We start from the raw sequence: 25,458 nt of genomic DNA on the forward strand, positions 1-25,458 counted from the left end.
ACCAAAACAGCCATTTGCAACGTCTCAGCTTGCTGTTGTGAATTCCTGGTACCTGACCTTCACAGTCTGGCTGTTGCGCATCTGTTAGCCTGTGACCTTCCCACAGCACGTACCAGACACTGAGCAGGGGAGGGAGAAGGAAGAGCAGAGGAAGACAGGTGGAGAAATAATTGTATTTTTTATTTTCGTTTTACACAAGGTCTAGGGAAAAGGACACTGGCAGAGGCCAAGTGATGTCTGAACACTGCTGTGCTAACATGGTAGCTTTGCAGGAAGGCAGTATTTGGGTCAGAGGGCTGATTTCCCCTACCTTTGGTTCAAGACAAAGGTAAAAATTGTTTAAAAGCTGGTAGACAGCAGACGTGAAACCAGCCCTTGCCCTGTGAGTGTGTGGCATGATGATATAGCTAAAAAGATACGAAACATTTTTGTATGAAATGAGGGCAGAAGAGTGAACCCCACACAGCCCACTGCTCTCTGCAGGCTGCAGTCTGTAGGGGTGATACCCTCGCAGTCCCACTGACAGCACTGCAGTGAAGCGGGCTCATGGGCTCCATACTGCAAAGCAAATTCTGTGCTCAGAAGTAGATTATGCAACTGTAGCATTCTTCCACCATCATTTGTGCTGCTTTGCCTCCTTCCTCTCCCCCCTTACAGCTGCTGCAGCCATCACAGATTGCTCTTTCTCTCCCTACCACCCTCCAAGCTGTGCCCTGTCCCCTAACTACTCCATTTCCCAGAGCATCCTCTTGCAGCAGCTGCCATGGGCACCTTTCATGGCCTAGGGAGGAGAGAGGTGTGAAATAGGGATGGCAGGTCTCAGCTTGTCACCCAAGTTGGGACAACAGCCAGAACCAGCAGGTTTCAACCTCAAAAACAGGCGTCAGTGAGTCAGGTTAGTGACCCAAGGCACACAAAACCAGAGAGGGCGATGACAATTCAAGGCAATCTATGCTCATGCCTTTTCCTAGGCTGCTCCAGTAGCACAGTATAGCCGGAGCCAAAGGAAATTCTGCAGCTGATTTCACTAACAGGATAAAATCAGCCCCTATTGGCACAGGCAGAATTCAGCCCTGAAGGTATATGAATAATGTTTCCCCAACCAGCACATGATACTGCTGCTTGCGTTATGCTCCTTTTAGTAAGAGACAAGGAGGGCCTCTTGGACCATCCAGCGGTTCATGGTGTTCAGGGTGACACCCACTTAATGAAGGAGGAGGAACAGGATACACGGTGACACACAGACAATAAATTGTTGCTCTGATCCCAGCTGGAAAGCAGGCAGTGGTCCCAACCTGCTCATCCAGTCCAACGGGTACGGAACTGTGACAGGAACAGATGACCTCAGCCTGTAACACGGGCAGTGGAAAGTCATCCCTGCACCTCCCAGCAGACACCCAGCTCCAGTTCAGCTCTCCCAGAGCAGATACGCAGCCTGGAGTGACAGGTTACCTTGCCTACTGTGCCACTGCTTCGGTCGTACAGATTAAATACGCTTTTCTCAGACACGGAAGCTATTATTTCTCTGCGATGAAGCAGCATCCCACACTCTTATCAACCTGTGCCCTACTTCAGAAGCAAATCTAATTTGCAGCTTTCATAGTTTGCTACTGCCAGAATCGGTTCGTTCCTGAGTCTGCTCTGAGTTCGCCGATTCTGAACTGTGCCAAGTACGGCAGAGCTGTCTTCTGTGGCCTGTCAGCATTATTCCTCTGAAAAACAGAAGAAGGCATTGGGGTGGTTGGACCTATTTGTTTCAGTGCAAAAAAGGCAGAAGCGTTAAAAATGTTAATAATGCAAACATTAATTTGTGTCAGCAGAGAACGATGTTCTGTGAATACTCTGTCTGGGATATTCCTACACACCCGGTCACCTCACACTGAGCATCTCAAATATGATATTTGAGAGAAATTTGGGAGAAAAGAGAGTTTCAAAAGCTTCACTGCATTTCTGGTGGTGTGCATTAAAAAGGGGTGGGGAGAGGGAGTATTTTCACACATACACCAAGTAATAGGGAAAGGGAAGCGGAGCCTTCCATGATGGCCACCACAAAGCAGAACCTACAGCAACATGTGACAGATTCACACGGAGATCGCTCTCTGACAAGCAATACAAGAAAGCAAAGAAAACCCAGAACTTTTAAAACCAACGCTCGACGTTTCCAATTTCAGTTGGCACCGTTTGTTGACTTCTACTAAGGAAATTCATGTAACCATACTACAAACATGGAGACGAGTGGAGCGTGAGTGGCTTTTCACAGTCTTATTGTGGGGAAACAACAGGATGAGAGGACGCAATTTCAGTTCCTCTGGGAACCCAGCTCTGCCTCCTGCTCACAGGGGTCGTGCGAGCAGCTCCGTGCTGAGCTTGCACGCAGATGACTCGCAGCACGGTGGAAGCAGTGGGTGCACAGATGGAACACCTGGATGCCACAGGAACGCTTCCATGGGATGAAGGCAGCAGGCCTGCAGCCTGTTTGCTGCTTGCTCCTCTGTCCTTCGAGCCGCCTGGAATAAAAACTTTGGTCAACGTGTTATACTGTGCCCTTTGTAACCAAGGGATGCCAGATAACGTGTTCGGTGGGGATTTACATTCCCAAGGTGATTATGCAGAGGTAGTGCGAGACGCAGGGCTTAGCAGCACTGAGTGCCCGCAATCCCAGCACGACGCACAGCTGAGCGCTCTGTCAGAAAGGGCAAGGCCTTGGTGGGAACGCCAGTGGAAGCACCGTGATACCACTTTATTGCGGACCGCCCGTATGCGCAGCCCCACGACACCACCCCAACGGCACCCAAGGCCTCAGCAGGCCGCAGCCGCGGCCCCGCCCCAGCAGGCCCCGCCCCGCCGGCTCGCCCGAGCTGCCACGTCTGCCCGCCGACGTCACCCCGGCCGGCTCCGGCGCGGCCAATGCGCAGCGCCGCCCACCGCGCCGCGCCGACGGGGCCGAGGGAAGAAAGGCCGGCTCGCGCGCATGCGCCGCCGCCGCCGCGGGGGCCGCCGGGAAAGCGAGTCTCCCGTTCCCCCGCGCGGCCGCCCGTCGGCGCGGAGAGGTGGGCGGGGCGCGGACTCGCTTTCCCGGCGTGCCCCGCGGCCGCTCCCCGGCCATGTAAGCGCCGCTCGGCGAGACGCCGCCCCGTTTCCTGGTTGGGCTCCGGCGGCCATTTTGGGTTGAGGAGCGAGCGCGGAGGCCGCGGAGCGGGCAGGGCGCCGGCGGAGGGGCAGGCCGAGCCGAGCGCCGAGAGAAGCCGGGAGCCGTTGGACGCCTGCATCCGCGGAGCGCCCGCCTCGGCGGCGGGAGGTGCCAGGCCGCGACCGCCCCCCCTCACAGCGCGCTCGCCGTCCCTCGGGCCGCGGGCCCCACGGACATGTCCAGCATGAACCCCGAATAGTGAGTGCGGGCCGCGGGAAGGGGGGGTCCGCGGCGGGAGGGCGGCGAGGGACGGCGGGAGGGACGGAGGGCGAGTGGGCCGCGGCGGGAGGGCCGTGGGGCGCGGGGCCTTCCGGGCGGCGGCCTCCCCGCGGCGCTGGGTGACGGGGCGCGGCCGCGGGGCTGAAGGGCGGCGGTGGAACGCTGCGGCCATCCCGGGCGTTGCGCGGGGCGGCCCCATCCGGGTTTCCGTGCGCTCACGGCCGGGGCCCGGAGGGCCGCGGGGGAACGGCGCTTTGTGAAAGCCGATCCGGGCCGGCGGTTCAGCAGGCGGAGGTTCACCCTTCGCTTAGCTGCGAGTCATGTGTGTGTCACATGGCTCTTGCAAAACACTTTTCGCCTGTGTGGGTTTTGCAACGCCGGGGCTCGGTAATGAAACGCTCCGAGGGGCCGTCGTCAGCTCGAACGGCAGTTGCCCGCAGGGCCTGAGGCTTTTCGGGGGTTGCCGGAACTCATAGCGTCTGTGTGGCCTCCCCCTTCCTCGCTTCCCCCCTCAGCCGCTGGGAGCGGGGCTGAGACCCGGGCCGGGCGCTGCCGTAGCCTGGCAGCAGTGAGAGCAGTTCCTGTGCCCTCCACCCCCCTTGGGACCTCAGGGACCGTCGGCGTTGCTCCACACACGGCTCTTCACGTGAACAATGGGAGGAGAGACTTGAGAAGAGTTAAAAAGCTTTTCAAAACCCGCCGTTGTGCTCTCAGGGCTGTAGTTCTGGAGAGTGTTTTTAGGGTTCTTTCACTTACATTAGCTTTTCTGGCACTCCAGTGTGGGATGACAAAGCTGCTGTGCCCTCTGAGGTAACTGGAGTGGCTCTGGTGTCGAGCTGCATGTGTTGTAAGGTGTTCTTGCTCCAGATGACATTCGACAAATTTCTGTCCTCAGAGCTTACTTTTTCCCACTGTTGGCTGCTGGCTTGCATGGCCATGGCTTTGTGCTCCTGGCACACGGCAGCCTGACTGCGAGCACTCTATGCCCATTAAATCACCTGAAGAGTGAACAGAAGCAGAAGGCAAAGTAATCATCATCTAGTTCGAGATAGTTTGTGAAAACCAAGGGGTACAGCCAGCAACTCAGATTACGTCTTGGCAAGGTTACATAACGAGCCTGCTGGTGTGGGTTCAGGAAACATGAAAACAGCAGCAGGATGCAGCCAGTGGGTGAGCTACCAACAAGTGCTGGGTGCCTTTGTGGCCATGAAAGCTCCCAAGATCCCACCTGAGTTCATCCTACACAGTAGCAGATTTTGGAATGAGAGGCTGCCTGCAAAGTGCTAGGCCAGGCAGGAAGGGGAGGGTGCGGAAAGGGCTCTTCCCATAGCTTTCTGGCCTTAGGGAGGGCTCTCGGCTGGTGCAGAGGATGGTTTCCTGCAGGGAGGTACCGAATGCTGCTCTGAAGTTGAAAAAACATCTTGTGGGAGATTCATTCTTAGCGGAGAGCATTTGTTCCTGATGGTGAGGGCTCTTGAAATTGGAATGAAGAGGAAAGGCTGTAGTTTAAGATTAACTTGTGATATTAAAGTGTCACTTCCTGACAGGGCTGTCTCTGCCGGATGAGCATAAGTACAGTGAGATTGACAGATATTTTCTTTCCCAGTAGTATACTTAAATCAATATTAAACCAGAAGTAAGACCGATGGGGCTAGAACCTTATTCTTTCCAGTTCATCTGCAACAGGTGCAGGTGTCTGTTTGTCTTTCTAGCAGTGCCTTGTCTGTAGTGTATGTTTATTTCCTTACCACAGCCTCACATCCTCTCTCCCTGGCACTCCAGAGCTCCATCAGGCATCAGAGAGTCAGATAATATTTTTAGTCAAGAAGACTTGCCTTCTTCATTTTTTTAATTTAAAAAGTCATGCGATAAGAAGCATGGTGTCAGAGCTGGCAGAGATTGTGTGCTTCTGAGAGCTTCCTTGGAATTTCAGTGCTCCAAGCCAGCTTAGTGGCATGATGAGTGTGCTTTTCCCTTCAAGTCAAGGAGGACTGGCTGAGAGGTTGGTGCTGGTATTTGTAAAGCCAAGTTCTCAAAACATCTGTCTGGCCAGTGCTGGGTTGTGTTCCTTTTGTGTTCCTCCCCCACTGCAGTGTTTAAGTAAGCAAAGCATCCGTCTTGACTTCACTGTCAAGGTCTTGCCAGGTTGGTGCTTCCCACCCATTGTGCAACCTGCGTGCAGCAGGTCGGCTGGTATAAACGCTGGAGGGTGAGCAGGTCAGCGGTGTTGGGAGCTAATCTTGCTGAGTGCTGTGTTGTGTCTGGATTTCATTCTAGGGATCTGTAAGGGGAATAAGGAAATGTGTTTTTGAATAAATTTGCTTATGGTATTCAGAAGTGTTACCAAATACCTATGTTGGTTTTTCATCTTGTACGATGGAACTCAGTGGGTGATGATTGAGTGATGGCTCTGGGTTGCTGGAGACATCCGGAGTCATGTGCTCTAACCTCTCTAAACCACAGTCTGCCTTGCAGAGTAGCATTGTGTCTTCTGATTCTGTTTACGTCCACAAGCAAAGTGTAATCAGTGGCAGTCATGCTCCTCTTCCGAATTTCTTGGGTGGTGGAACAAAGACAGAAGATTGGAGGCTGCTGTGTGTGTCTGTTTGCAATAACCCTGCAGCTGACATCAATGATTAAACCTGATTCCAGCAGCTCCCTGTAGGGGACAGATGACTACTTTGTCTTGTCTGTTTTGGGATAGAACCTTCCTTTACTAGGGCAGAAAGGACACTTTCACCTGTGTGAACAACAGTATCATAGGTGTGCAGATCCCTCATTCTGTGTGGCTTCAGCCTCATCTGTCCTAAACTCTGCTTCCTGGCATGGAGAATCTGTGATAGTGCTCTTCCCCACTCAGATGTGACAGCACTCCTTGGAGATCTCATCTTTTGCAAGAGGCAGTTGAACTTAGTATTATCCAACCCTTCTCTCTGGCGAGAAGTTAGCGTGTCCTCTTTGTGACAAGGAGAATAGAAGAGCCTCCCTTGTACTTGCCGTACCTGCCTGCCTTGCCATGCATCCTCCTCCAGTGCGTTGTCCTGGATGGGTGCAAGTACACCTGCTTATATAAATAGTGAGAGATGGCTGAAGGATCAGTCTGAAGTCATGCCGCCTCGAAGTGCTGTGGAGAAGTTGTACTGCAGAGCTTGTGCTCGGCCTGCTTTACCAAGGCTTTCTATGCTCTAAGAGCCAGCAACCAAACTCCTCAGCCCTGAAAAGCAAAACTCAGTAGCTTCAGAAATGGTTTTTGCTCTTCAGAGCCAACACCGAAATTAACCTGTGTGACTTGGACACATGAGAGCAGTGGAAGCTGTTTATTCCATCTGCTGAGTTCAGTCTGGAAATAGACTTCAGTGAAGCTTGGTAGTTTGCTTTCATTTTCGTTGGATTTAAACTGTTAGAAGGATAACATCACACCCTGTGTAGCTCTGCTGATCTGGTTCCTGAGGTCTGTATATAGGAACCTCATGTTTTTAAAGCTCCTGAAGCAGCTGTACCTAGAAATGCAGTGTGCAGTTGGATATTATGCATGCTGTAACCTTAGTTTTTTGAGAACCCAAACAGCAGGGTTCCACTTCCAATTTTCCTTGAGTTCATGCAGGTCTAAGCTTCAGTCATGCTTATTGGGTGAAAGTAGGTTTATCACACAGCACCCATTTCTAGGGTGGGAGCCACTTGATAAAGGCCCTTGCCATGTGCCAGGACCAGAGTGGTGCTGGAGCCGCTCTGATCTCTGGATTGCTTCTGAAACAGTGAAGTCAGGAAGGCCTTAGTGGTAAAGGTGTCAGAAGCAGTATTCTTAAATGCTGCATTTGGATTCCTGTTGCTTTAATTTTCCAGTAGTGCTGGATAAGCTGTGATAGCCCTTCTTTGCTTCTGGACAGTAGATGCTTGCATGTGAAATGGAAGACCTAATAGCAGGGTAGAGGGGGCTGGTGGCTGCCCCAAACACCAGGAGAAGGGGAGGGCACAGCATGGCACGTGGTGCCTGGGGGCTGAGGACACCTGCATCTTCCTGAGGGCAGGCTCGTAGCTGAAGCCTTATCTACATGAAGAAGGAATCAATGCTTTCCTACTGACATTAGCAGCAATGTTTTAGTGGAAGCATAGTGGTAATATTCATATGCTACTGTTCTTAAGGAGATTAGAATGTGCTGCAGGCTCTCATACTTTCAAGTGTATTAATGCTTTCCAGAAGTAATAATTTATTCTTGCAGGAAACTTAAGCTTTGCCAGGAACTTAACAACCAAAACATACTGTGAAACTTGAAAGCTGAGGCAGCTGTAGCTTCAGTTTGTGATCATGGGGAAGGAGGAGTAGGTTGAACCGCAGGCCGGGTCTGAGAGCTGTGTGCCTTCACCTCCCCCTCCAGCCTATGTTACACTTCTTTGCCACTCCCAGGGCAGTGACCCCTTGGTGGGGGTAAGGAGACTTCCATGCCCTGTTGCAGTTGCTTGGGGGTAGCTCCTCCCTCAGTTTCTGGGTGGCCAGGAAGCGCTGAGGTAACTGTAAGGCTGGCCATGCAGTCCTGCTGGCTCACCGTCAGGCCTAGAGCGCATCTTGTTGTGATGGAGCACAACAGGACATCCTCAGCTCCCAGCTCATCGCTGCGGCAGCTTCTGCAGCTTGGCCCGCAGAACATATGGAACTGCTGTCCCAAAGGGCGTGAGAGGAGTGTGCAGGATGCTGCTGGGTCAGCTCACAGACAGGCCTGAGCTTTGTGAGCGGCCTGTCAGTGCTGTCCTGGGCAGCGATCACCAATGTGAGCTGCTGGTGGTAACAGTGCCCCTGGTAAACAGTAGTACTTATCTGTCCTGAAGCTGTTGAGATAAGTGGGTTGTGATGCAATCAAACGTGTCTCTCCTGCACTATCTGGGTTAGTAACTGTCATTCTACTAAAACCGTCTTGTCTCGTGTTAGTACACAACTTGACAGTAGTGAGTTCTGATGGCGATAAACTGCTAATAACCTTTAGATGACTTTGATTTTTCTGAAATACCTTGAGTGGTTTTACTTCATGATGTAGAGGAAACATGCATTTCTGAAAGATTACCTTATTATTGTTAAATTTACCTCTTCTCTCAAGGCAAGAGACAAGCCAGAAGCGCTGTGAAGGTGAGTGGAAGTCTCAGCTGAACAAGTTCCTTCAGCCTGGGACCAGCCAGAAAGACAAGCCACCAGGCATGTGAGCAGAGCAGTGGTGATGTCTGGCAGCAGACCAGCTGTTTGGCTGCTACCAGCTGAGCATGCATGCAGGCTCCTGCCAACTGGAGCCACTGCAGTGGTGGGGAGTAATAGGTAGGGACAATTGGCTTCAGGCACTTGGATGAGTCTTGTCTCATTTGGTTAAGTGGCACAGAAACATGCTTGCTGTAAGCTTGTGGCTGAGTGAGCATAGGACTTCATCCTGGACATCGTGGGGCTGAAGAGCTACAAGCCTAGCGTGGGTTAGTGTGACACAAGTTACCTGCTTGTTGTAAGTGGTGGTTCACATCGTACCACCATTTTCCTGAGTACAGATGTGTGCTGGTGTCACACCTGAGCATGAATATATTCCCATCTGGCAATGGCTTTAGTTTTCTTTCTTGTAGAGTATGTGGGCATTCTGCTGTAAAGTCTGCAACAGAAGGCAAGTGTTCATTTTCTGTTAGCAGGTCATTAAACTTCAGTTGGGTGTACAAGCTAGTAACACTGTGCATTCTGTTGGTTTCTGCTGAAATTTTAAGTTTGGGTAATTTAAACTGAGGGAAGGACCATTTGCTTTTTGCCAGCTGTTGGTGGAGTTGCGCAGTGGCATCAGGCCTTTGACTTAAAAATGGTGTGGAGAAAGCTTGCAGACCACCAGAACTATTACTTCTGCCATCTGTTGCTGGAGTTGCTCAACCAAAGAGCGAGGCTTGCACTTAACTGGGAAGTGTGGTTTCAGCTTTAGCTAGACCACAAAGGGCTGAAGCAGGACTCTCTTGCCTTGCTGACAGGCTAATGTCCCCCGTGGAACTTCCTAGGAAAAAATGCTTCTATCCAAAAATGCTGTGTTCAGAACATCTGCCTCACACTTCTCTCACCAAGTAAACTAAGTGACTTGTGAAAGTGTCTAAACTGGAAAGAGGAGTTTGGAGTTGTAGGTTCCTCTTCCCTAGCAGTGAATTAATTCACCCAGTCAAATATAATGTATTACTTTAAGGAACTTGGCTGTCAATAGCGTTTTTCATTATGTGCTGTCTTTTCTTCTTGCAGTGACTATTTATTCAAGCTACTTCTGATTGGAGACTCCGGTGTTGGGAAATCTTGCCTTCTACTTAGGTTTGCAGTAAGTGATCGTGCTTAAACTTTATCTAAAAAAACAAAAACCTGACGAGTACTTAAGAAGAATTTATCTGCTGTAAGAGCTACTTGAAAGGCCTGATGTCTGTTAAGTCTGGTAATACCAAACCATAATCAAAGTACTCCGAAGCCCTCCTGTCTTCTGTGCTTATTACTTGAGGATGCATCGGCTAGAAATGAGGACAGATATTGAGGATGTGCAGTTGGGTTTGATTATTCTCTCTCATGTGAGAGAGTGACATCCTAATCCTAGGTTTTGGCACTATTGCAGATGATGATGGCGGTTCCTGCCCAAACAACTGCTCTGGGAGGAGCCTGCTGTGTTGCATGTTAATTGCATGAAGTGGCTGTCTGCTGTGCACCAGCAGCATCACACAGGTGGAAACTGTAAGGGTGTGCAGTGCTGCTTTAGTAGGATGGGGTAATGTGAAAAGCAGCATGAATGCTGGATGTAACCTGCTTTGCTCATGGAGCTGGAGGCGGTGGATTGGAAGTGACACCAGGGCTGGAGCAGCACTCCCAGATCAGTCTAGCCTGCTTTTCTTGCAGATGCTTTTGAATACGTTTTGTCTTCGTGTGAATTGTCCAGCTTTCCTTTTTGATAACTGGCTCAAGTTTGTGCTCACTTACCTGGTATTTCTGTAACTAAGTAGCTTTTTCCTGTGGAAATTTGACTTTCTAGCTAAGTTTTTTTTCCCTTGACATAAGGAATTATTGCAGCGTTCACTTACATGTGCTCCTGCTGTAGGTTAAGTGGCAGCAGGCTTTTCAAACACACCCTTCTGAGCATGGAAACGTTAAGAACATAAATGTCACATTCTAACGGGTTTAATGCTTTATTTCTACATTCCCCTCCTTCAGGCAGATGTCTTATCTAAGGTGTTTTCCATTCACAACCCAAAGAAATCCCTTGCTGTTGTGCCAGCTGCTGGTTACGTAAAGCCCTTTGTGGCATATTTTACCCAAAGTTCTTCCCTGCTGGTACCTTGGGGTATGTGAATGTCCCTTATGCCAGTAGGCTCATGGTCACCAGAACACAGCAGTGAGCCCAAGGTTCCTGTGCTCACTAAGGCTGGATGGGGGCTCAGGGCAGCTGTGTGTGCTGTTAAACCAGTGCTGCTGTTGGCTTCCTGTGTTTACTCAGACTGTGCAGCAGGGGATTCAACACGGGAGCCCAAGCTGTAACTCTAAACTGCCTTAGCAACCAAAGGATCTGAAATTCAGATGTGGAGTGTGACTGAGGCAAAGCCTTTACCTTGTTGGAGGTTGCTGCCCTGTAACAGGTAAAGAAACCTCCAAGGAAGATAAAAACTTGAGGCATTTTAATGAGCTATTTACAACAACCATGATGGTCCTTAGTCTGCCAACTTGAACAAAGGCTGTCTTTTAAACTATGGTTCAAGAGGACTTAATGCTGTAGTGTTTTTCAAAATGAGTTTTACTGACTGATTGTGGAACATAAATCTTGTTTTACGCTGTGCTTTCAAATCCTGAAGAATTTCTGAAGGGTAAATATTGAGTGAAGAGACGTAGATAACCGTTGGACTTTGCAGTGAATGGTCAGACCACTCTTTGCTGGAGAACTAAGTACCTTTGTTTGCATGGTGTTTGTCTGTTGCATAATTAAGTAGATGACTGCAGAAGTGCAGCTGGCTTGACTTGTGTTCCCTCTTTCCCAGGATGACACGTACACAGAAAGTTACATCAGCACAATTGGTGTGGACTTCAAAATCAGAACTATAGAACTAGATGGGAAAACAATCAAGCTTCAGATAGTAAGTAGTCTTTCTCAACTCCTGGCTGCCTTAATCTGTTAAAGCATGATTACCTTCATGGTTACCAGTACTTACATTTGATTTTATTTTAATGATGAAAATAGTGTCTTCCCTGTACCAAGAGGACAGGCAATTGTTACAAGACTTCCCGTGGCCTGTTTCTGAAGAAGGATGCTGATGAATTCTGCCTGCCCAAAGCAGGAAATGACCTGTTATTTTTTTCTTCCTCTGGGAAGAGAAGAAAGCTGAAGTGTTAAAAGGCACTATGGGCAGTGAGCTGAAGGGGGTGGGATCCTGTGCTGGTGCTTTCTCATCAAAACTGGTATCATTCTGTGGTAGTTAGCAAGGAGTTGTGCAAGGACATCACACTACTGCCCCAGATGCCCAATTTCTGCAGCAGCTGTTAACAGCTGTCTGTACTGTTCAGTGCTGGAAGTGTGCTTTCATGCATCTGAAAGGAGAAACTGACACAAATGCTTGTTACTTGGCTTGCCCACCTTAGTGTTTGCTGTCTTCTGGTTGTTTGGCCTTTCCCTTGGGATAAGCCAGGGAAGAGACTTGGCAGCTTTTTCCTCTAATCTTGAAGCACTCCAAAACAGTGACTTGTGTAATGAAATCTAATATCTGTGCAAGGTCACACAATCCTTGCCAGCCATTGCTTCCAGCTCAAGCAGAGGCACTCAGGATGGGAAGGCAGTGACTCAGGGATTTCAGGCTGTGCTGTGGAGCAGCAGTCCGGTTCACAGCCAGAAACCTCTGTGGCTGAGCCTGCAGACCTCCAGAGCCAGGAATGCTGTCAGTACTGAAATCTGTCTCTGAGTCTGGCTATTTTTAATACGTGCTTAGCCTTGCTCATGATGTGGCCCGGGGAGCAGCGGTGTTTGGGTGAGTGCTGTTCCTACCCTGGCGGGGGAAGAAGTCAAGAGCCACATACCCTTCCTTAACAAAGGTGTTGCCTTTGCAGCTCCTGTGCCACGGAAGCTGAAGGGATTGGTGATGTTAAAAGATGCCCACACCTGTCTGATCTTAACAGGTTTTAAAGCCCTGGCTTGCATGTTTGTTCTCCTGACCACTGGACCGTGGCTTCTGTTGAGGTCAAAACCATGTGAAATATTTTCTTCACTGAGATATGTTTAGTGCACTTGCCCAAAAACCAAACAAACGGTTCTAGAAAAGCATGTACTGAAGTGCACTTCTCAGTTAAAACATTGATTATCTTCAATCCTGTTTGTTTCTGTCTCTGTAGTTGTGCGTTGGCTATGCCTGCAGCTGGATGGCTGATCAGCCAGGCTGCATTTCCACAAGGTCGTGTAACACTGGTACAGCTACACTGCAGTAACTGGTCCTGTTTGTCTTGCAGTGGGACACAGCGGGACAGGAGAGGTTTCGAACTATCACTTCCAGTTACTATAGAGGAGCTCATGGCATCATAGTTGTGTATGATGTTACAGATCAGGTAAGGGGTGAATCTGTGCCTGGGGTTTTCCCACATGGATTGCATTAGGCTGGTATGTAAATAAATGCAATCTGATGCTTCTTGCACTGTGCAGGATTTTAACAACATAGCATTTCTGAAGTACACAAGTGGCATGTTCTTCTGACTGCGTTGAAGTTTATCAAGCTAAATGCATGTTAGTGTCTGGTTTGGGGCTAAACGTGGAAATAAAAGGAGCTTTGGGATATGTGGCTGTAAAGCAGTGGTATCCTAGGCTTAAGCTAAGATCTGCCAGGCAGGTGGACCGACTGTTTTTTGTGAATACCTCTCAGCCTGCCTTTGGCAGCAGGAAGTCTGAGTTACTGATGAAGTTGTTGAAAGATTTCTGAATGTACTTGAACTTTGGTCTGCAACAAAGACTGGAATTTGAAACAAATGTCAGTGTGTGTGCAGTGTACAACTGAGCCAGTGTTTTCTGTGCATCTCCGAAGATTACTGGTGCTGTTGTGCTGCGTGAAGGGCTCTTTGGAGGCATAGTTTCCTGAGCTAATAGAAAAGGAGCGGTTGGGTTCAGTCACTAACCTGAATGTCACTTTGGTGTGGCAGTTTTGTATTTCTGGAGACTGAGACTGTTCCATCATCTCTACAACAGCGTGGCCTGAACCTCATAGCTAGTGCTCTTTAATACCTGGGGTTCTTCTGCTTTCAGCTGTGTGCCTTTTCTCTCTCTGCTACAGGAAGAGGAGGAGTCCCTGATGGTGTATGTTGGCCATTCATTGTGGAGCAGGAAAACATGAAGGGGTGGAGGGAGGGGTGGTTGTGCAGGGCTTGGAGCAACGAACTGAAGAGTTTCTAGATCCTGTGTTTAGTTCTTATCTTGACATAATCAGGGGAGGGCTGTGCTGTGGATAAATACAGTAGCATTATTGTTCTGACCCTTGTGGCTGTGAGGCACACTGATAACTATGCTGTTCTTCATCTTTTCCAGTTATTACCGAGTAGTGCTGAACTTTGATCGCGGTGAGGGGTCTTGCTTACAGTTCTCTTGTCTCCTAGGAGTCTTTCAATAATGTAAAACAGTGGCTGCAGGAGATAGACCGTTACGCCAGTGAAAACGTCAACAAGTTGTTGGTGGGGAACAAATGTGATCTGACCACAAAGAAAGTAGTAGACTATACAACAGCAAAGGTATGTCGATAATATCCTCGCATGGCTGAGCGCTGCCCCGGGTTGCAAGTGCAGCTGAGTAGTGTAGAGGAGCACCTCGGTAGCCAGATGTCAGTATGCTGGTAGCTTAGGTGTGAGTCAGGCTGGGGCTTGGGAGCGGGGTTGCGGTCTGGGAACTTGGGGCTCATCCAGAGCTGCACCAGGAAGCAAGGTGAGGTGTGAAGCTGTACATGAGCTTACTGTCGGCTGTTTCTCAATTTGCAGGAATTTGCAGATTCTCTTGGAATTCCGTTTTTGGAAACCAGTGCAAAGAACGCCACAAATGTAGAACAGTCTTTCATGACCATGGCTGCTGAGATTAAAAAACGAATGGGTCCTGGAGCGACAGCTGGTGGTGCGGAGAAGTCCAATGTTAAAATTCAGAGCACTCCAGTCAAGCAGTCTAGCGGAGGTTGCTGCTAAAACTTGCCTCCCTCCTTTTGTCTCACAACAATGAATTTGCAATCTGAACCCAAGTGAAAAAAAAAAAAATTGCCTGAATTGTACTGTATGTAGCTGCACTACAACAGATTCTTACCGTCTCCACAAAGGTCAGAGATTGTAAATGGTCAATACTGACTTTTTTTATTCCCTTGACTCAAGACAGCTAACTTCATTTTCAGAACTGTTTTAAACCTTTGTGTGCTGGTTTATAAACGTGTAATCCTTGTTGCTTTTCCTGATACCAGACTGTTTCCTGTGGTTGGTTAGGATGTATTTTTGTTTTGATGTTTCTATTGGCATGTTTAGATGTCAGGTTTAGTCTTCTGAAGATGAAGTTGAGCCATTTTGTATCAAACAGCACAACAGTGTCTGTCGGTTTCCATGCATAAAATTTAGTAAGATATATGTAAGATCTGATTTGCTAGTTCCTTCTTGTAGAATTATAAATGGAAAGATCACACTATCTCTGATTAATAGTTTCTTCATACTCTCTGCATATAATTTGTGGCTGCAGAATATTGTAATTTGTTGCACAATATGTAACAAAACTGAAGAAATGTTTAATAAATATTGTACTTATTGGAAGTAATATCAAACTGTATGGTGATAACTATTGTCTTAATTTGTATTGGCTAAGGGGGAAATCAGGCTTGCATTGTGCACAAAACATATCGTTGTGCAGCCATGGCTCTCAGAGCTTGTAGTAGAGCAGAGACCTTCCCTGCAACAAAAGCAGTGACCGTGCCCCAAAAGCCCGAGCTGCCGCGGTGCTTCAGGCACACACCCTGTACCAGGAACGCCCCGGTGTCTGTGGAGGCATCATGCACTCTGAATGTACTGCAGTTCCCTAACTCAGTCTCGGAACTTAATTTATTTCTCAAGGACTCCACGTAGGAAATCTGTCTGCTCCGTGTGAGGGGAGAGGAACAGTATTTCCCTAACGTGAGGGGCTTCAGCGTAACCTTGAGGTGGTGTAACTTTCTACCAGTATATTATGTCTTTTCTATATACTGTTAATTCCATCCTCTTTTAATTAATACTCTTCTTCATGCAACAGCTTAGTTTCTCTTCTGTTATGTGTAGAGGCACCAGAAGGACAAAGTGGGGACAGGGCAGCCCCCCCCCCCCCCCCAGGCTGTTGCTCCACTAGGCGCTATTTCACCCATTGGGAACTAACCAGCAGGTTTGGGCAGCGTGTGATTCGTTGTACAGAGCTAATCAAGTCATTAGTGCCTGATGTCTAGCTAAAAGCCACAGGAAAGCTAGCCTATAACACTTCCTAGACATGTAAAATTGTTCAGCTTTACCTAAACTCAAACGTTCAGCCTACTCTGTAAATAGTCTCATGTTTGAAAGACCATGTAACATTCCCCTAGTAGTAAATACACCTCGTGATAGTAAAAATATAGCCTAGGTATGTTGTGAGGTATAAACTAAAATTGGTGCAAATATCCTCTGATCTCTTTTTTTTTTTCTGGGGGGGGGGAGAACTTTGGCTAACAGCTTTCTTCAACATAGTTGCATCAATCAACAGGCAATTGTAATACATAAAGTATTGTCATGGTTAAGTTGAACTCTTCCACTGGAGACCTTCACAATAAAGTGATGTGCTTTCTATTAGAGATGTGCTTGTTGGTATAATTCATTACAATGTGACTCGCTCCTCCTTGAGGGCGGGGGCGATAGGAGCAGTGAGTGCTGCTAAGATCAGGAAGCGACCCAGAAGGTGTACGGAGGGCAAACCATCTTCCCTTCAGAGAACTGCACAAATGAACTTAAATGTTGAGATGCCTGCTACATAATATCCAAACCAATGTTAATATATACAGTAATAAAAGCATTGCAAAACCAACTCGGGCTACACCGGTTGTTTGGTGCTTTTTGTTCTTTTATTTTTTCCTAAATCACGACTTAATGCGGTGCTGCTGTTAAATGCTCCAGCCTGGGAGCAGGTTTAAGAAGCTCCTGTCTGCAAACTGGGCTCTCGCTTGCGAGCAGTCAGGCACTGGCTGCAGCACAGGGTTGTGCTTGGAACCTGCCTGTGGTGGCCAGCAGGCAGCAGCCTTCCCTGCCATCAGCACTGGGTGATGCTGATTGCTGGGCTGCCCTGCTGCGGGAACCACAGCTCTGAGCACTGAGACCTTAGCAAAGTATCAAACAAAAAACCCCACAAAAACGCCCAGCCGCTGTGTTATATCCTAACTGCTTTGCTCTACCTGTACTTTTTGCCTTCCACTTGTGTGCTGCATGCGCTATGTGTGTTCTGTTCCTAAGAATGGGAGGAAATGATGTATCCTGCAAGAGAACGTGACTATTGCCATTTAGTTTAAAGGTCAATTAAAAGCACCAGCAGCCTGTCACCTTTTTTTTAGCTACTTACCTCATGCAGTTGCTCCAGGCGCACCCTCTTCCTTTGCAGCCAGGCCCTGCAGCCCCTTCCTGATGAGCAGGACGGCACAGCCTTGGTCAGCCAGGGGAGCAGCGTGGTGCAGCAGCTCATGCACAACTTGCTGCCTGCCTGCAGCACGCACCTGCTTGCTATTCCACCAGGAGTCACGCAGCGTATTGGCTCTTTGCATTTACGCATTAACAAAGCAGAGTTAAGTGGGCGCTGATGGGTAATTATAAACAAGAGTTTGCTCCCAAGAACCAGGAGCTGCCGGTGCTTGGCTTCCAGCACCTCTTTTTGAAGGGCACAAACACAAACTGAGAACGCTGCTATTACAATCACACAGCTTTACTTAGGCCTGAGTTGCACTGCACGCTATGGAGTAAAAAGTAAGCTAAACTCCAGAAAACAAGAAAGGAGAAGGCCAGCTGTACATTCCTCACTCACCCAGCTCCCCAACTTAGCAATACGCAACAGCGATACCAGGAGCCAAACAGCTGCTGTACAGCTTGCCTTTCTGCAGCCACAGTAAGAACCAAACCGAGTGGGCCCACGATGGGGATGGTGGTGTCCCTGCAGAGCTGCCCGCAGCGAGCTGTCCGTGCTGCCGCTCTGCTCAGCCCTCCTGAGCCTGGCTAACAAAGCGGGGCTCTGATGGAGGCAGCACCTGCAAGGAAACGGAAAGCTTCATCCTGGGCCGTGGCTGCAATCCGAACACAAAACAAACCCCACGCTCTGCCTCAAGCCCCTCCGCATTCACGAGTGTGTCGTATGCGTCTTTAACAATTAGGAAAAAAAAAAAGCTTTGTAATGCAGTGTTGCCCTCTTCTGAAGCTCTGGAAATATTATTTCCCCTTCGCCACTTGAATAAACGTTCAAAAATGCAACAAGCGAGGTCACAGGGCAGGGGGGGAGGAGGGAGTTCCCAAGTTGCGCCTCTCAGGGCTGCAGGAGCTGCGCGAGCCCTCCTGCCACACAGGGCCAGGTTCCCTGCTGGCACCCACGGTCATTTCGTAAGGACACAGTTTTCAAAGGATTCCCAGGGACAGCTCAAGGGGCTGAGGGAAATGGGACCAGACTTACTCCGCTGTAACAGCCTGTAACAGTCAGCGCTCCGTGCCACTGTTCCCTCGCCCCTTACCCTGCTCGCCCCCTGGGCCTGTGGTGCCTGAGCTGCTCCCTGCTGCGCGCTGCCGCCGTCCTCGTCCTGCTCGGGCCCCACGGCAGCCAGGACCGACTGGTACAGGCGCTCCGCTTGGTTCTCCAGCTCTTCCGACTGCTTCTCGATCAAACCCAGCGTGTCCTTTAAGGCTGGAAAACAGAAGGTGTGAACGGAGTTATTAACGTGACCCCTGGGGCTGGAAGAACAAAGAGCTCCACTTGCCCCAGACAGACTTCAGAAGGAAACCGACTGTCAGGTCTCACTAAGCAAGTCCATGTCTGCCCCTTCCAAGCTGTGATGCAGTGTTACAGGGGGAGCAGGATGGGACACAGGAGGCTACAGCGTAAGACTGAAAGTACAGAAACAGGGGCTCCCAGAGGAGTCCTTCATGCAGAATGCAAAAGCAGACCATTAAAACCCCTTTGGCGACTGCAGACAAAGGCTTTTCGGCCACAGATGTGCACATATCCATCAGCCACGCAGGCAGCAAGCGCCGTGATGGATGGCGCGGCGCAGAGCAAGGTCAAGGCACGGGGCAGCACCTCCAGCCGCAGTTACACCTCAGCATCAGCCCTCTCCTTACATCCACCTCCCTTCTCACAGCAACAGCAAATTCCCCACCAGCTGCCGGGGATCTGGGGGGACCGGCTGCGCACATGAGCAGCCACACAGAAGCGCCCATCCCAGCACCCCGCAGCTCCTGCTCACCCGGCGAGTTGGAGGCCATGCACTCGAGCAGAGCAGCTCCGTGCTGCAGCACGCTCTCCGTCAGGCTCCGGTGGTCGGCCACGTCCTTCCTGAACTCCTGGAGGGAGAAGGGGAGAGCTGCTCAGCAGCGCGTTGGGCGGCACCCACCCCCGCGTGGCTGCGTGCTGTGGGAGCACAAAGCCCCCAGGTGTGCCGGGCACGCTCGGTGCTGCGCTCCAGGCCGTACCCACCAGGTAACGGTGCAGCGCTGCCTTCACGCTGGCAGCGTCGGGCGCGGGGGGCACCCAGCCATCCGCCGTGTCCGCCACGTCGTACAGCCAACGGATGAGCTCCTCCAGCTGGTGGCAAAACACCTGCGTAACGAATCACAGCTGCTGCTCCGCCAGCTCCCTGCCCTCCTCCTCCTCCTCCTCCTCCTCCTCCTGGCGACCCAGACCCACGCAGTTCATTTGCAGCTGCTCCTCCCTGAGGGATTGTCTCGTTCAATTGAGTACCTTCATTTATTTTTAAAGCGTCTCGGGGAGGGATTATTTTTGTAAGATGCTGTGTAAAGCCCGGGGGCCTCTGCTCCCCCTGAAGCCTCCAGGCCTGCTTGTGCTCCTCAGGAGCCGGGCTCCGAGAGCCGAGCTGCTGCTCCAGGTACAGAGAGCTCCCAGGACAACCCTGCCCTGGCACCCCCCAGGTATGACCCTCATATATCCCAGGCGAGGCTGTGTTGCACCCCCAGGTAGGGCCCTGTTACCCCTGGTTTGCAGCACGGCTGCCCCAACTTCCCAGCCCACCCAAAAAGCTGCGACTGCTTTTAGGTGAACTCAGACCAGCAGTGGGGATAACCCAGAGAGCAGAAATGTTGCGAGCGCGCAGAACTCCCCATTGCCAGAGGTTCTTGCTCCATCCAGCGAAATTACCTGCCCCGGTGAGCTGCCCTGCACAAACTCCTACCAGCTGCCAGGGACCGAGTGCCACCCGAGAGGCATTGGGAGGACAGGAGCAAAGTACAGAACCAGAGAGTGGTGGTGAATAGAAACGGCTGAAAGAACTGGGATTGTTCAGTCTGGAGAATAGAAGGCTCAGGGGCGACCTTACCACTTTCTACAACTGCCTGAAGGGAGGTTGTGCTGAGCTGGGGGTCAGCCTCTGCTCCCAGGTAACAGCGATAGGACGAGAGGGAATGGCCTCAAGTTGCACCAGGGGAGGGTCAGGTTTGGTCTGATGATCTTAGTGGTGTTTCCAACCGTAAGGATTCTATGATTCTACATCATATGCAAGACCTTCCCACAGCAAGCTTCCGTTCCTGCTCCCAGCCTACCTTAATGCACTGGGCAAGGGACTCGCCCCTCTCTGTGTCACGGCCTGCAGCATGCAGCTTGCTCAGGCGGGTCCCCTCCAGCACGGCCCTGCTGCTGCCAGGGAGATGCAGTCTATGCAGAGGGTCTCTGTCGATTCTGCTGCTCGGCTGAGCGCTGTCCCAGCTGTAGGAGTAACACAGCCCAGCAGAGCCTCCAGTTCTCCCCCCTTGGTCTCTGTTACCCAATTCTCTGATAGGAGCCCACTCGGACGAGAGGGTTTCCAGGCCATTGCTGCGAGGTGGAGGGTCCCAGCGGCCTTGCCCGGGTGTCCTTATAGTGAAGGAAAGATCAGACAAAACCTGAGACAACGTTTCCAGCTCCCGGAGCCGGGGAGGCAGGGAAAGGAATTCTTCATCACCGTCCCACTCCTTTCTCAGAGGGAGTACTCGCGTTGAAGGCAGAAACCTCTCAGCGCTTTTCACCTTTCCTTTGTGACTGGCAAAGGGTCTCCCGGTACACCAGCTTCCCCCATCCACATCAAGGCAATCGAATGAACTCAGCCTGGCTAACCCGGATAACATTAAACCCTTAGCAAAGCCTCCAGCGGGACCCACTGTGCCAGTGGAGGAAGCACTCTTTGCCAGGGATGCTTTTGCAATTGGAGAAGGTTCGTAGCGAGAGACAGCTCCCACACCACCTGCTTTTCCAGCCACCGGGGTGGAGTATCTCCTCGCAGAGGCCGCAGCCCCTTGATGTCCATTTTCTCTCCTTCCCTGACCCTGGCAACCCTGACCGTAGATGCTGGTGGATCTGAAAGTCCCCTCGGGAGACAGAGAGAAGCTGTCCAGATCTATTCCCGAGTCGTGGAAGAAAGGCTCTGACGCCTTCCCAAGCTTGTACTTCGGCTTCAGCGGGTACGCGTAGTCCAGCAAGTCCTCGTACTCTTTGTTGGGGTTCCAGTGGGGAGACTGACGGTCCGGGGACGGGGGTAACGAATCGGGTATGGCGCATGCCCAGTAATCAGCCTGATAGGAGGACATCTTCCCGACGTGCTCCATGGTGTCACGCAGCAGGGGGCTGAGGGCCTTGCGTGCCCGCAGCGTCCTACTTCCCGTGGCACCCGGCCGGCGGCACAGCTCCCAGGTGGCTGCAGAAGGCGTATCCAGGCTGGCTGGAGAGCTTTGGGACCGCCTCCCCTCCTGCTGCTCGGAGACGCTGTTTTCCTCTAAGGAGAGAGTGGAGAAGCTTGATCTGGAGCGGCTCTGCACGGGGCTCTTGGGGCTGGGCAGGGTTTGCTGAGGCAAGGACTCCGGTGGGGAGGAGGACGGGGACCAAAGTGCTCGGCTCCAGCGGCTGGAAGTGACGTGATGGATGCCAGCAGCATGGCTTTCCTGCAGGGACCCAGGGAGGGAAGAAAGGAGAGAGGCAGGCATAAAGCGAAGCTAATTCATGTGCTCAGTTTACAGCCCCAGCCATGTTACAAGCCTCCCGCGCCGCCGGGAAATCCCAGTAAAAAGAACCAGGAGAAAAGCTTCTGATGCTCAGGGAACAGCGCATAATGCTCGTGCTTTGTGTCCAGACAGAAAGCCCCTTTGTGCAGCCAGGCTACCAAGATAAAAGCCCAGCCCCAGCTCTGCCCCAAGAGCAGGCTCAGACGTGAGCTCTGTGCCTGCATGCCGCTCCTCGGGCCTGGACGGGGTTTGTTTTTAAGGAAAGGCATCTCGAGGGCTTGGAAGGCTGCATGAGTCACTTGGCAGCCAGAGAGACTTACTTAAAGAGCTCCATTTTGAGCAGCTTCCAGCTCCGCGGTAGCAACACAGGAACCAAGGCAACGGCTTGTGTTCCAGCACCCAACACACCGCTGGGGGACAAGGGCAGCTGTCCCCCCCCCCTCCAGCAGCCCCTCGGCAGCACCCACCACTGCTGCATGTTTAAGCACTGCCATTATCACTGCTTAAAACCCAAGGGCTTCTCCTTTCTGCTTGGGGTGACAGAGTTTCAGATTTGTCTCAGCACGTTTTTGAGCACACAACCGCTGATGCGGTGTCAGGAGATGATGCGCACTGCGCTCTGCACTACGGATTTTGTGTCACATCAGACAGGGGCCTTCACCTCCGGGCCTCTCCTTCCCCCTGAGGTGAAAGCTCCCCAGGACAGACGCTCCTTCCCACCGCACAGGACCCAGATGCACAAGGCCCCATCTCAGCAGGACCCGCTGGCGATAGAGCGGTCGGCACACCCCTCTTACCTGCTGCTGTTCCAGGCGGGACCGGTGGCCGAGGCAACGAGACGAATCCTCGCTGTGGTCGGCCCCGTAGGTCAGCGGCCGTCCATCCAAGCAGTTTGCTTCCATTCCAGCCAGCCTGGACGCGGGTGCTGTAACACCGGTGGCCAAACCACCACGTCCACTCGCTGCCAGGCCCTCCGTGCCGTTCAGGGCGGTTTTGGCTTCCTCTGCGCCCAAAAGCTGGTGCACGCTGCTGGCCAGCTCCAGGCAGTCTGTCTGTCTGTCCGTGCAGTCCCACCTCCCGTAGCATTTGGCCTTCTGGCTCAGCGAGGCTTCCGAGAGTGACTTCGCCACATCCAAGGCCATCGGTGTAGAACTTCTTCTGAGAGACGCCGCCGCGTCCCGAGCTCTCTGAAACACACAACACAAGATGCTCTCCACCTCCCCTCATCTCCATGCAAAGTGAAAAAGTCGGAAGCGTTTTATAGCAAAGCCAGCAGTGTGCTCGGGGGGCCAAGAAGGCCAAGGGCATCCTGGCTTCTATCAGCACAGGCTGCCCAGGGAGCAGGTGGGGTCACCGTCCCTGGAGCTATTCAGGAACTGTGGAGATGTGGCACTGAGGGACACGGTGGGGATGGATTGGGGTTGGGCTTGGTGATCTTAGAGGTCTTTTCCGACCTTAGTGACTCTGATCAATCATGCCTTGGTGCATCAAGTGCAACCCAGAGAAGAGCAAACTGGCCTCCTGTCTGAGCAGCGATGCCTGGTTTCTGGGCACGGCGTGCAGGCACAATGCAACTAAAGTTCTTCCAGCCCCAAGAGCAAACCTGCGTTCTGCACCCGGCTGGCACGGCGCGGTCCTCTCCTGAATTAACAGCCCATCTCAAAACCAGCTGCTGTGCCACCAGTGGGCCCAAACAAGCCGTCATTCATTAGAACATACGGCATGTATTAGCATGGCTGAGCCCTGAAGGGTGCTGGGGTGGAAAGCTGAGGTCTTTGAGGGACAAATGCAAAAACCTTGAGATGGAAGCCACCCGGAAATAAGCAGTAAATAGGAAAACTAGAGGGGAAGATAGGAAGCCATAAATCCTAAATTTTGGTGGTTAGCTGTGCAATTTTGGGCAACCTGATATGGCTGTGGTGTCCCCATTCACTGTGGGGGAGCAGCAGAAGGCCTTCAGAGCTCCCTTCCAACTCGAAGGATTCTATGAGTCCACAATTTCCCTGGACTTCCGTGTTGACGCTGAGATAGCGGCAGGCTTTCACTACTCGCTAATTACTTCAGCTGCGTCTGAGCAGATTCAAGAAGGTCGTAACTTCAGGCAGCACTGACACCCGGTGTCAGGGAACAGGGAGGGCTTCGCGTTGCCTTCCTGCTTCAAGCCGGGAACATGATCGCTGCCGCGGGGCAGCTAAATTCAGCACGGCAGCAGCGGGCAGACAAAGGCCTGCTCCGCCGGGACGGCTCCTCCCGGCCCCGCTCAACCTCTGCTTTTTGCCTTTGGGACGGCAGGGGCCGAACGCCGAGAGGCAGCACGCTGCTGCCCGCCAGCCTCGCCTGATGGCCGGACCCGCCGGCCTCACGGGATCGCCGTTCAGCCGCCCGGCTCGCAGCTCGGGCCGAACGCCAGGAGGTCGGATCCGACCTGCTGGTGACTTAAAGGCCCGGACGATCCTCCCACGTCCACGCGTTTGCCGGCTGTGCAAGCCAGGGCCGCCGCACAGGGGAGGGCTGACGCTGGCGGGTGGGTTCTTTCTTCCAATCCAGGTGACCTCGCGTGCGCGAAAACCAGCAGGCGACAAATCCGACGGTAACAACCCGTTACATTCCGGAGCCCGTTTCGGCCCACGTGCTCGCCGTGCCTTCCCCATGCCGTCATCGAGCATCGGCCCTCCCCCCGCCCAGACTTCAATGAGTGCCTTCCCAGCCCCCAAAGCCCCTCAGCCGCTCTTTGCTGCGCTCCTCCACGTTTCCTTCCGCGCACCGAGCGCTGCGTGGCACCACGCGGCTTTGCCCCCAGGAAGCGGGGAGGCACAGGAACGGGAGCCAGCGGCGACCAGCTTCGCTCCCGGCACCCCGGCACGCTCCAGCCCCTGCTGCACGCCTCGGCGAATCCGTTCCGTTTACCACGCAATTCACCCGTCGTTCTTCCCCCATCTCGCCTTCGGGGCCCCCAGCCTCTGATTTCGCGGCCTCCCCCCCTCTCCCGGAGAACGTTCGCGGAACCCCTCCGCCCCCCGCCCCTCCCGGCCCGGCCCGCACGTACCGAGCAGCGGCCCCGGCGCCCCCACGCAGCCCTGCCCCGCCGCCACGCTCCTCTCCGTGCGTCGCAGCCAATGGGAGCGCAGCCTGCGCGGGATCGCGACGTCACAATGGGAGCGGCGCTGCCCCTCAGCCAATGGGAGCGCAGCGTGGCGCTCGCCCCGGCGGTGGCCGCTAGTGGCGCTCGCTGCTTTGTTGCTTTAGCTCCTCGATAAAGTCATAGAAAGCTCATCAAAAGCCTACAGAACTTCCCTCACTCATTCATTTAGGTCGTCGTAGCCACTGCCGCAGCGTTACTAAATCTTTCCTAAAAATGGTAGCTGCTGCTCCCCCTTCCTGATTTCGGAGCAGCTCCTCAAAATATAACTAAGCAGCTGAATAAACGAAACATGCAAGAACAGAGGAAAAACAGCGATATCTATTTTAGTGTCAACAATGAAGTCCAGGGAAACGAAGCCCAGTGCTGGCAGCTGAGTAATTTCCGTCCTTTACCGCTTACTTGCCCAGCTGAGCAGTGATTTATCCCAATGATGTCGAACAGAAATTGCACTTCTCCCTTCTGGCCACACGATGTACCCATCACACCACGAACACGCTGGCTTCACTGCCAGCAATAGGCGGCACAGCCACGAGGGCAGGTGCCCCCCGGTTTGCACGTTCCTCCAAAGCAGCTCCTTACCTCTGCCCGGGCCGAGGCAGCCCTGTCGTCCTCCTAAAACACCCAGAGGGCTTCAGATCAAGGCGAGGTGCTGTGGTGCAGATGGAGGCAGCTGGGACGGAGTTGGCATAGTCCAGATCCTCTCTGCCCTGGTTAATGTGA

At 52.1% G+C, this 25,458-nt stretch overlaps 2 protein-coding genes across 4 annotated transcripts; one reads left to right on the top strand and one right to left on the bottom strand.

Annotated features, from left to right (window-relative positions):
- On the top strand, positions 3,137 to 16,449 carry RAB1A (RAB1A, member RAS oncogene family). The gene is made up of 6 exons (XM_021393082.1): positions 3,137 to 3,388; positions 9,651 to 9,723; positions 11,417 to 11,512; positions 12,873 to 12,968; positions 14,004 to 14,135; positions 14,379 to 16,449. Exons 1-6 carry the CDS (start codon positions 3,366 to 3,368, stop codon positions 14,574 to 14,576), a joined length of 618 nt encoding a protein of 205 aa, XP_021248757.1. The 5' UTR covers positions 3,137 to 3,365; the 3' UTR covers positions 14,577 to 16,449.
- On the bottom strand, positions 17,317 to 24,615 carry CEP68 (centrosomal protein 68). Of its 3 annotated transcripts, none has more exons than XM_021393078.1 (7): positions 24,504 to 24,615; positions 22,394 to 22,783; positions 20,166 to 21,536; positions 19,087 to 19,194; positions 18,857 to 18,953; positions 18,128 to 18,297; positions 17,317 to 17,653 (listed from the first exon to the last, which is right to left on the bottom strand). In XM_021393078.1, exons 1-7 carry the CDS (start codon positions 24,531 to 24,533, stop codon positions 17,603 to 17,605), a joined length of 2,217 nt encoding a protein of 738 aa, XP_021248753.1. In that variant the 5' UTR covers positions 24,534 to 24,615; the 3' UTR covers positions 17,317 to 17,602. The 3 variants fall into 3 exon arrangements, with proteins under 3 accessions (XP_021248753.1, XP_021248752.1, XP_021248754.1); XM_021393077.1 differs by having other exon boundaries at positions 19,087 to 19,209; positions 24,504 to 24,614; XM_021393079.1 differs by lacking the exon at positions 24,504 to 24,615 and having other exon boundaries at positions 19,087 to 19,209; positions 22,394 to 24,494.

Source organism: Numida meleagris, chromosome 3 (genome assembly GCF_002078875.1).
Source record: "Numida meleagris isolate 19003 breed g44 Domestic line chromosome 3, NumMel1.0, whole genome shotgun sequence".
NCBI classification, from domain to species: Eukaryota; Metazoa; Chordata; class Aves; order Galliformes; family Numididae; genus Numida; species Numida meleagris.